Source organism: Netta rufina (assembly GCF_964035555.1).
Source record: "Netta rufina genome assembly, chromosome: 17".
NCBI lineage: Eukaryota > Metazoa > Chordata > Aves > Anseriformes > Anatidae > Netta > Netta rufina.
Window position 1 is genome coordinate 7,742,292 of NC_140141.1, and position 11,721 is coordinate 7,754,012.

The following is an 11,721-nucleotide window of genomic DNA, read 5'->3' on the forward strand; positions in this document are numbered from 1 at the left end:
TCGTGCAATAACGATGCCCTGGAAATTAAACATGAATCAACTCTAACTCAGAACCAAGTATTTCACTTTTTCTTGTAATATTAGTCTCTCTTAATCAAGGAAGTTTTACAACTCTCAACCAACCCTGCTGGGAGGATTAGAAGAAATGAGATAGAGATTTGATGGTGTGGAAGATTCTGATTAGGCCGCAACGTAGTTCTCTGAACTGTAGAAAAATCATATGTCTTTTTGAACACAAGGTGTGCTAAACAGATAAAAGAACAACAGAGAGAACGTCACCTATAAGCATGCATGGCACAGCAAGGTTTCTCTTCATTCCCTTATTACCCTGCACCTCATTTAAACCAAGCAAATCTATGTGGTTTATTGCACTAACATGCTCACTCGGGGATATCTCAATAGGTTTCATTTGTTTGAGAGCAACACCACAATACTGTGGTTGAAATGTTTTCAGTTTCAGCTCTAGCTTCAGGATCTGTGCACTATACAAGACAGCATGCTGCCCTGAGTAGCACACAGACCTGTCTGGTAAAGATCTTGCTCTCCCCTGCTAAGCTGAATCAAAAATCAGAAAATCTCCCAAAATAAAGTGGCAGCAAGAATTTTGAGCTCTGACTACCTACTGCTCTTAGCAGGACAACTTCCAGTTTTTGTATTCAGTATTAAGAGTCTCATAGCTAGGCTTATTCCATCTCCCCCTCACACTTCACAGAGAGGCAGGAGCTATCAACTGTCTATTATTCACAGAAAACATGAAAGCAATTTGCATCAAGAAGATCATGCTCCTAAAGGTATTAGCAGATTTTAAAACTGAACCAAAGGCTCACAAATCCCACAATTATATAAACTTATATGAATATTTCTCTGCATACCTGTAACGTGCATGAGCCAAGGATGTTAAGGCCTGCTGTTGTTCTTCCTCCTTCTCTTCCAAACGGGACTTCCAGAGGTTCCAGAACTTCTGCAGCACCTGAAACGGAACAACAAAGATATGAAAAACAGAGCCATAAAAGGAAGGAGAAGAATGCAAAGAGAGATTAAGTGTCCTATTAAAACTGCATGCAGTGGGCAACCATTGTTGCAGCAGGCTGCACTGTCCCATAACACAAACTTCGTCTATAACCTGCTATAATTTGTTCTGGCAAAATAAAAAGTCACAATAAACATTAAAATCACAAAACTAAAACAACAGACCAAAGATTGCCAGTTGATTTAGGCAAGAGATTTTCTGTGGCTATTAGCATTTAGAAACAAAGCCACTGATTTAACAAGAAATATTTTGTAGCTGGAAGTAGACACCAATAGGACAGCTCAGGAAAAACTCTGACACAAGAACTGTACAAAGTCAAACTCACTGTAATCTGATACTGACGGTATGACAGATTTTTTCTCATTTGCTGAAGACGAGTGTTCATAACATTCTGCTGAAGACCCTTAAACCCAAGTTTCTGTAATAGAAAGAAATGCACACAACTTTCACAAAATCCAAGTCAGCAAGCACTCATCAGTTTAGAACTGGCTACATATCACAACCTGCATTTGATGCTACTCCTTACAATATCTAAAATTTAGCATCTTGTCATCAAGAAAACCATGCATCTCCTCTCATAAGTCATCAGTTCTCCAAAATTCCCCTCCACATTCCCAGGGTTTTACTGTGAGGCAACTAACTTCCCATCTGGATTCAACTGGCATTCTGTAACATCTGGAATTTGGAAACCTGTTTTGGAAACTCACCATGGCAAAAACATCCCCCACTTAACACCCGTGCACCATTGTTAGTGTTCATGGCACAATGCCAGTCACAAGTATTTGAATTCTCTCCACAACCTCTTCCACGTGATGTAACAGTGCTCTTACCAGCAGATGATGCCTGTGATGTTTTTCAGCCAGCTCCCACTGCTGGGTCTCTTCCACACACAGTACAACATCTGTTACTGAGTTAAAGCATCTTTTACACAAACACCCATCCTGATAAATATACAACCTCCTCCCACAGAAGGGAACTACATTTTCATCTAAATGTACTTCAACATTTGAATTTCCTGCACTGTTATTTGTAGGGAGATATTTTGATTACAGTCAAGTTTTAGATTTTGCAGGCTTAACACAACACATTTCTGATTCACTATTCTGTAGTAGCCAACAGGACAGCTCAAGAAAAATTCTGACACAAGAACAGTATAAAAATCAATCTCATTGTAACTTATGCTGTCAGTATGACAGATTTTTTTCATATGCAGGCAGATTTTTCTCTTGCAGGCACTTAGCTATCAAAAGGCTAACATACTATGATTGCAAGTTTTATTAATTGTTAATAGAGCCTTACATACATCCTTCTAATGATACGTTTGTTACCCGTGCTACTGTATGATATTCCGGCTTATTAACCAGATCCTCCCACTGCAGTAATGCTCTTAACCTGCTCTTAACCTTAGTAACGCTAGCAACTCAATAGAAAATGGATACAATGCTTCCAGTGTGCAAAAGTTCTCCATAAAGCAATCCTCGCTGATAGTTTTTCTATCTCCTTTTGTTGAGCATGTGCTCTTCTCCTGCACTCCCATGAGTGCCGCCAATTTGAGAAACACTGACGGATTATCCTGCCTTGGTGATGCTCTTGAGCTAGCTCTAGAAAACAAACACACAAATTACTCGTGAATTATCCTGTCCTGGACTAATTTATTTCAGGTTCCGAAGCAATAGAAGCTCCTAGCACTGGAAAACAGTGGTAAGAATTCAGTTAACACTCAACTATGGACTACATTCTTCTTTTTGATCACAAAGGCAGTTTTAAAGCAGAAACACACAGTACTGATTCAAGAAGGGAAATGAGTTTCCCTTGATTTAACAAGTGCCACTGTGCAATATACAAGCTCACTTTTCAGCATTCTGCTGTTACTAGTGTCCTGATAGCCAAGCTGAAGTCTTTCTACTACCACCAATCAAAAGGCATTCACGAAAATGTCTGAACTTGTCCCAGTGATTTCAAGGGAGAAACAAAAGAACTGCTGTAATAATCCTTACCATCCTGTAGGAGCTGCGATTTGTCTGATTACTAAAAAAATCTTCACACAGATTAACTGATAATAGCCCCAACAAATACATCCTTCTCACACATCTTAGAACATAATCTGTAATGTGCAAGTTTTCATCAAGGGAACAGTAAAGCATTTTCTTTTAAATCACATGGAAAGGAGGTGATCTTCCTCACAGTTCAGTACAGAACCTCAGCTAGCCAGGCTTGTGGCAACGTACAGCTCAAGTTGGATCTCACCATCTGTTGGGACAGCAGCAACAAGAAGCACCACGGTGTCTCCTAGAATAAACACTGCTGTGCCCTAAGCAAGGGGGCTGAGCTATTCTGCCCTAAATCACCATTTTCACTCACCATTCTGACATTTCTTTGCTCTGTGAAGTTCTAAGTACCCCAGCCATGCTTTCATGCTTTTCTTCAATTCCACGTGCAGATGGTGAGTTACTGCCTTAGTCTCCTTCTGCTTGTCACTCTGGATGTATAAATACAGCTCTCGCCACTGCAACCAAGCCTGACAGGACAATTGAGGGAGGCCAGCAAGGGGGGAGAGGGGAACAGACAACATTAGAGAAGTAGAACAAAGAACTCTCCATAAGTACAAGAGTGGAAGCCGTGAGCAATGAGGTTTCCCAAGTAAACCATTTCCCAAGTAAACCATTCTTTAGGAGGCTGATTTTATATCCTCACGTTCCTCCTACATTTATAGGCTGCTCTCTCACTCCAATCCATTCAAACACCCAAAGCAGCATCAGTGTAGAAAAGGTAGAGACACAAAGAATTTCCATAGCAAACATTTTTCCTTTTTTTTGTTTGATGCTTTCACACTTTTCCCATTAGAAATCCTTTTTCTTTTTTTTTTTTTTTTTTTTTAATTGATCTGCAATGTATTAGTCACATCTGTGTGCAATTTAAACATTAGAAATGGTAGCAGCAGGAGTTACTAGGACTTACGCGAAACTGTAGGCTCTGGGCCCAATGCTGCAGAGCTAAAACATTCATTTTACGTCCAGCATGGTTCTGATAGCATCGTCTTCTCCACACTGCCCATGATATGCTGCCAAAGCAATGTTACAGACATTCAATAGCAGGTTCCATAGTTTTATGCAAGAAAACACCTTCCTCTCACTGGAAAAGGTATGAATAACCACCCTTTAAATTCACAGTTTGTAGGCATACTGGAAGAATTCAAGTAAAAATCAAACATGAAACAAAGCCACTGTAGGAAAAGATCATAGAACACGAGTTAAAAAATACAGCCTTGTGGTCAGTGCCTCCCTGTCTGTTTCCATTCCATTCTTACCGCAAACAGCTTCTTTCCCTGAATGCCAGCGCCACAGTGTGCATACTTTGTTTTGTCCTTTGAACATCAACATAAATCAGCCAATGCTGCCAGGTCCTGAGTAGTTTTTGCTTCTTTGCTGTGCATAACAAAAAATGACAGCATCTTAAGTTCATGCAACAATCTGGCATTTTTAAGCACCCCATCTGCTGCTGAGCTCCAGTCCCCGCAGCCTGCAGTGACACCACGTGGGAAACCCTAAAATGACAGCCACCAGAGCTAGCCACAACCATCCAACCTCGGCAAAGGGAGTCAAATGGACAAGAAAAATCTCTGAAACATCAATAGGATCATGCCACATGTTCAGAGCAGTGTGAATTATCAGAGTACGGCATTGTTTTATCTTTGGTTCTGACAGGATGTATAATTGGATAACAATATTCAGCATAACAATCTTCTTAAATAAGAACTGCAGGTTTCTCTTTGGTTAGTTCAAAAAAAAATTCATCAGTAACTTTTCAAGCTATTCCCACATCACAGAGAACTCAACCAGAAACAAGCCAAGTTTGTTTAGCAAGCCAGTCACACACCTAAATCAGAAGTGTCACGAATTCCAGCTTACGACATCATCCAGTGCACTGCCCTGCCTCATATAAGTCTGGCTTGTCAGAACTGATATCAGTGAAGCAAAGTCATTAGAAATGATCAAAAATGTCACTGATTTTATACTACTTCAAATTTATCCCTCAAAAAATATTTTTATTTGGAAAATTTCTTTGTGATCTGGTAAATCAAGTTTTGACCTGTCTTTAAACAGGTCGCTTTTCAATCATTTTGACTAAGTAACACACAGCTGCTTCTGTAATTACATTAGTCTAGAAAGTCCGTCAGTTTGTTTCCAAAACGCCAGAACACATCATATTCCAATATTAGCATTCATATGCAAAGAGACCAGTTAATTTATTTTGTAAATCAACACAGAACAAAATCATGGTATCATGTTTAAAAGGGAGTCATCTTCCCTTTCATGGAAATTGATATTCCCTGAAACTTAAGGAAGTTGCAACCAGTATAGGCAACTTCACCAGCAAGACAAATCCAACGCAGAAGAAAGGAGCTACATAAGACTATGACCACTTCAAAAGTTTGGGCTTCTTTTCAACTACATGGCAGAAGCTGGAAGGAATAGTGAATACAGGTAAAATACGTGTGGCTAAGTTTATAACATGAGGAATCAGGATCTAATCTCTATAGGCACAGTTGATGGAGAATTCCAATCCAGTTCCAGTTAAATGCACAAACATGTGGAAGGGACAGAGATTCTGTGCAAACATTTCCCTTGGAAACTCCTACCTCAGCATGTCCCCAAATAAAGGTAGTTACCCCCCTTCTACACTTACCATGAGACTCTGCAACATAGTATTTCATCCTCTTTTGCTGTTGCTGGCACACATAAGCTCTCCAAGCTTTGAATATTAAATTGTGGAGTAAGTGCCTGAAAAATAATAAAAAAAAAAGCCATTTGATGTAACAGCTACCAATGCCTAGAAGAAGGATCCTTTTAAGTTCAGCTGCACTCTAAAGATACGCTGGATAAGAAACACGTACTGCATCCTAAGAAAAAAAGGGGGGGGGGGGGGAGAGAGAGAAAAATAAAAAAAAAAAAAAAAAAAAACAGTTAAGACATTGCTCTTGACCTAGAGCTGTCATTTTACTACATTAATTGTTCATCGGTATTAACAACTTCTTTAGAACCTAAGGAAAATTTCTAGTATAGTTAGATACACTCAGTAACAGAAAGCAATTTCACAAACCTGTAGTGGTTGTCAGCTCTGAGGATCAACTTCCTTTCTCTGCAAACAGGCCACCGCTCCTTCCATACTCTGAATGTTTTTTGAAGAATCTTCTGATCATAAAAGCATCTAGGCAGGTGAAAGATTTGGACATGGGAAACTTCAAACACATTTCCAGGTTGACCACAAATAAGTTCAATGCAGATTTTCATTTTGTCTGATTAGCCTAAGAGCATGTAATTGCGTGTTACTCTACTGTTACACCCTATTCCAAGGCTCTTTAAGTATGACAAGAAGCAATCAGTTTATTGGCTCTAAATACTAAACTATGCAAATATTTTCCTTGCCAGTTTTGGTCTCAGTTATTTTAGCATAAAATATTTTACATATCAAAATAAATACAAAAGCTGCTTGCAGATTTTATAATGTTTTAATATTTCCATTGTGTTCTTAGAAGCAGCATACTGATCTCAAGTCATCCCGAATTTAACATCTTCCCAAAGAACACTCAAATAAGCTTAAAAACTACTTCATGAAGTTGCACATTATCCATGCCAAAAATGAAGCTGTTTATCTGTTCGTTTACCTTCTCCTTCTGCATGGAAGCTAACACACAAAATGGATTTACAAGTCACATATGGCCTCCAAATCCTTTGAACCCCAGAAGAACAGCCTCCACTTCTACACCCAAATTTAATTCCCAAACCTGACCAGGTAAGAAGTGATGCTACATTTCAAGTGAACGGTGAACAACTGAAAATTCAGGTAGAAGAGAATCTATATGATGGAATTAGGATTTTGATCACTTATCTCATAGGATAAAATTCTCTTTAACTAAAAATAAGGGTCCTCATCTATTATTCAAGCAATTCACTTTCTTATTTTTAAATATTCTCTGAAACATTTTTCCTTTGGTCAAAACAACCTGACCAACATTTTACAACGTGGAAGTCTCATCAGCTGGAATAGGAATGCTTTCCAAAATTTCCTCAGCTGTTTGTATTTTGGATGGAGCGAAGGAAAATGGAAGAACCCACGAAACACACAAGCTAACAAACAAAAAGCATACAAGAAGCCCAGACTAACTTCATGAAATTGGTTTTGCCTATAATATCAACAGGATTAGGTCCAGAATACCTTGATGTTTGTCAGTGAAACACATACAAATCCTCTCACAAGTTGCAATTCATAGCTACCTACCCCACGTTGCTAAGTCATTCCAAGCACTTAAGCAGGAAAAAAAAAAAAAAAAAAGAAAAAAGAAAAAGAAGACAGAAAAGAAAAGAATGAGCTATACATTTATTTTTTACTCAGTGCACTAATAGAACATTGTAAATAAAAGCTGTGGAGAACTGGCAACTCCTGATTCTAAAAAGGCAATTAATTATCGCTTATATTCCTTTCCGAACTTTAGAAAATATATTTCCACTCACTCTAAAAAAAAAAAAAAAAGTCATGAATTTACACAGCTGAAGCAAGTAATGCAAATTCAGTATAAGGGATACTAACTAAGGCAGACACAGCCAGAATACTTTTAACAGAGTACAATGAAACTGGGCAACAAAGGGTCTGATCTTACTCCGACTGAAACAAATGCAGGTCTTTCCACTGGTAACTGCCTCAGTTCCCAAGGGAGTGGTAAAACAAGAATGAACATGCAAATTAAAACTAAAGCAGAAAAGAGTATCAAAGTGTTGATTTTTAGTAGCTGTACACTAACAACAAAAATGAATCATCTGCCACAGGTATTTTGAAGTCAGATGCAAAGCACGGCAAAACATATACAGATACACACATTAAGAACAACACTGCAAACAGTGAAATGAACTGAAGATCAAGATCTATTTGTGTTCCAGATTATTTATAAATTTGAAAAATCATTACATTCAAAGCATGTGTCACATTCATACCCTATCATTTGTATGCACATACAGTTCAACTTCATCAAGACAACTGCAGGTCCTCTGAAAAGAGTTAATGAAATTTAACCACAATTATTAAAACAAACAAACAAAAACAGGAGCAAGAGGAGTATTCTAAGGAAACCTTCAAATGACACACAAAAGACAGCCAAGGATTTTCTTGACAGCCACTAGTCTCTTAACCCAGTGTTACATTACTAAACCATACCAAAAAAAAAATCTAAATTTCTGGAATTTCATCTACCTTGCATTGGAAGGAAGAACTTGTCCAAATGTCTTTTTTGTCCACAGATAAAAGAACTTCCTTTCTAGGTATCTGGAATATAAGAAAAGTTTAGCATCCTTGGACTCTACCACTGTTAACTCACAGGCAACAGTAAAACCACAAACTTTTATGGTAGTTTCAGTAATAACACTAAGGGTCTGACTTTACAGAGATCAAATGCATATACGAAATATCTACATCATGAAATTAGTACCTTTAACAAACATAATGAGGTCAGTGACACACTTGCCTAGGAAACCTAGGCTGACAAGTTATTTTCAAGCAGCCCAGTTACACTCAGTGATTCTGAATAGCAGCCTGCCGATTAACTGGGGTGCCTTTTTCCTGATTAGGAGAGGTAATGTTACTATTTCTCTGGTTAACCAGCCCTGTCAGACACATTTCCAGAATAGTGGGCAAATCTAATGTTTATCACTGAAACAGGGAGATGTTCCTTCTTTCCACCTCCCCCACAGCAGTTCTGCTTCTCCAGATGCCTATTCAGCTCACTCATCTAGGATTGTGATACTATCACTCTTTTTTTTTTTTTCCTCAAATGGATTTAAGAGTTAATTGCTTCACAGATGGCCCCCATAAGCAGGAAAGCTGACACAGGGATTAAAGCACACAGCCATGAAGAGGGCCTCCCTCTTTCAGCAAGCCTGAGCTGCTACATCAGCTCCATTTGTTCAACAAAGTACTAGGCTTTTGATCTCCAAACAATTACCATCCCATCTGTGTCAAGATTCCTTCAACAAACAAATATAAAGAAACACAAGAGGAGAGCAAGACCAAGTTATTATACCTTGCAGTCCTCTAATAACACACAATGTTAGATGGTCATTGTTTACATTAGAAAATCAAAAATGTAGGAAATCTGAGCTAATACACGTCCTCACATTACCACAAGACATCTTCAAAACTGCCTGACAGACCTGTGAATAAAACCTTTGTCTTAGCATTCGCTTGTACTACTAAACCCATACTTCTTCAGGTGTGACCTCCACCCCTGCTCCGTTCAGTTAAAGGTATGTAATGTACTTATCACCTGATCTGGAATTCTTTTAACCTTCTTCCTCTATTCCAGGTATACCCAGCTTGATGCAGACAGTAATGACCTCTGTCCTCAAACTGTCCAGAATGCTGGGAAGCAACGGATTGCCCAACTGCGTGTATTTCAGGCCTAGGTAGTGGTTGGATTTCATGCACCTCAAAGCATTTTAATCTTAAAGAAAAAGAAGAAATATTTTGTATAAAGCTACATTAACTTAATTATTTCGATATATTAATTTATAAAAATTTCAACAATCGCATATAGAAGTTACACAATGTTAAAATATATTTATTGTCTCTGTCAGGCATTTTTCACTATCTTCATCTGTGGAACGTTAAGGCCACCTCCCCAGGATGAGCAATAAGACAAATCAGTGTAATCAAGATAGAGACAATTCCTTTCTCCTCTGAAATTGAAATGAAAAGGTACTAAAACACATTTGTGCTTTCTCTCCCATGTGTGTATACAATAAAAATTAAGGCCTTTGCAGAAAGTTTTGAATGTGTTTTTCTGCCTTATTCTTGAGCATACGAAGCTTTTCTGTCTACACCAAAAAGAACATCTTGAGGACTTCTCAATGATCGTTTTAACTGAAAATTGACTTATATGCACTGCACTTTTACTAGGAGCTCTTTCGTAGCCTTACTTATATTTGAACTAAAGGTGTTTATTCTTTAAAAAAAAATCCTTCCCATTTTCAGAAATCCATCCTTAAAAAAGCAAAATTAAGCATATTTACCCGTCATAGTTTACTTTCACATGTACTTCTGATCTGAAAAATAACTTATGTTTTTATGAATTCTAAGTATTTTGTCTTCATAAATTCTGAAAACAAGAATAATAAAAAAATCTAACCAGATAAAACTTGCTGGACCAGTTGTATTGAAGCTTCTTTCCCAAAACAAATACTGCCACCACCCTGAAAATTTGCACATTAGAACCACAAACACATTCTTGAATTCCATAACAGGCAACAGAATAGAACAGTCTCAAATCTCACCCTAGTAACTGCCTGAACTGAGCTAGAAAAAACATGGCTACAGTCAGTAAAAAAAAAAAAAAATAAAAAAATCTTGTTTCCGTGAAGTTATTGGAGCAATCTACACTAATAAGTTTCAGGAATTCAACAGAACAACTATTCACAGCATGAAGAATAAATCACTGAAAACAAACAAACAACTCAGTTTCCTACAGTTTACTACTTAAAACCTCCTAGGAGGAAACAATATTTTTGCCTTGTTCCACCCAGCTGCAAGGAGATAAAACAAAACCAACAAAAGAAAGTGACCTATATTTTGCAAGAGACAGAAGTCCTTCTGCTCCTATAAAATATTGTTTGAATATTTTCTGAAAGAGTAGGCCCCATCTAGGAAGACAAAAGAATTCTCTGCACGTAAAGACGCGCAGTAAAGGCAACTGTATGCACCTTGAAGAAAAGGGTTTAAGGCTTTTGTAAAATTATGTTAAGTAGTTTTCAGCCTAAGGTTTTGTACATGTCTGTTAGGTCCAATTACCTCTAAAACCTTCTAAATTGTTCCAAAGGCAAGTAATCAAGTTTTGATAAAACATGTAGAAGTTTTGTATTAAAGTCTAAGGATCAAGGAGATTTTTTTTTATACTACAGTGTTATGATAACATAAACCCCCACAGAGTCATCCTTTTGTTTGTCTTTTGTTGTTGTTGTTGTTTGTTTAATTATTACTTATTTAGAAAAGGAACACGTTCTGGTTAATAACATTCCATGGAGACCATAACTTTCTGCTATCCCATGGAATGCATAGGATGTCATTATTAAAAAAGTAGCCAAGGTCTTTAACAAGACAGCATCCTATTATTACTTACCTGCTTTGGGATTTCTCCATTTTGCTACAGTTCCAAGTCTGCAGTGAATAAATGCACTTGCTGCACTGGAATGTTGTTTATTAGCTTTGGACAGAAAAAAAAAAAAGTTCTTGTTATTTGTGATGAATCCATCAGATGGATTTATGTCAAATGCACTCTGTGAAGGACAGGAATTCATTTCACCCAACCTGCATACAAATAGCATTGTGAATTTCTAGGTGTTTAGTACAAAAAGCATCCATCCACACAGCCTTGCTGACCTGGACGATAGTGTGCTGACACAGTGTTGGTAACAGACAGGCACAATTGTTGGGATCCTAAACCAGCAACTGTGCCTAGCTAGAGCTGTGCTGGAAAGGTGGTAGAAAACGGAGATGACTGCAAGTTACGTTCCCCAGTTTAGAACTAAATCAATTGTCTAGGGGTAGAAAATTGGTACCTGCCCAAACTGATTTCTTGCTTTGTTTTTAAACTACTGGCCCTTGCCTACTGCCTTCAAAAAGATAAAAATTAAGAAAATGACAAATTC

The 11,721-nt window shown here is 37.8% G+C and overlaps 1 protein-coding gene across 1 annotated transcript in view; it reads right to left on the bottom strand.

Moving 5' to 3' along the window:
- The window catches only part of SFI1 (SFI1 centrin binding protein), a 32,117-nt gene extending 20,863 nt beyond the window's left edge, over positions 1–11,254 (bottom strand). Inside the window, exons 1-12 of the mRNA XM_084297240.1 lie at positions 11,193–11,254; positions 9,345–9,521; positions 8,276–8,347; positions 6,131–6,238; positions 5,717–5,811; positions 4,338–4,455; positions 3,989–4,091; positions 3,392–3,548; positions 2,470–2,631; positions 1,861–1,931; positions 1,356–1,448; positions 873–970 (exon numbers count right to left, since the gene is read on the bottom strand). Coding sequence (XP_084153366.1) covers positions 873–970; positions 1,356–1,448; positions 1,861–1,931; positions 2,470–2,631; positions 3,392–3,548; positions 3,989–4,091; positions 4,338–4,455; positions 5,717–5,811; positions 6,131–6,238; positions 8,276–8,347; positions 9,345–9,521; positions 11,193–11,212 — 1,274 coding nt within the window. The 5' untranslated portion in view covers positions 11,213–11,254. The remainder of the gene's footprint in view (positions 1–872; positions 971–1,355; positions 1,449–1,860; positions 1,932–2,469; positions 2,632–3,391; positions 3,549–3,988; positions 4,092–4,337; positions 4,456–5,716; positions 5,812–6,130; positions 6,239–8,275; positions 8,348–9,344; positions 9,522–11,192) is intronic.
- Between the last annotated feature and the right edge of the window lie 467 nt (positions 11,255–11,721).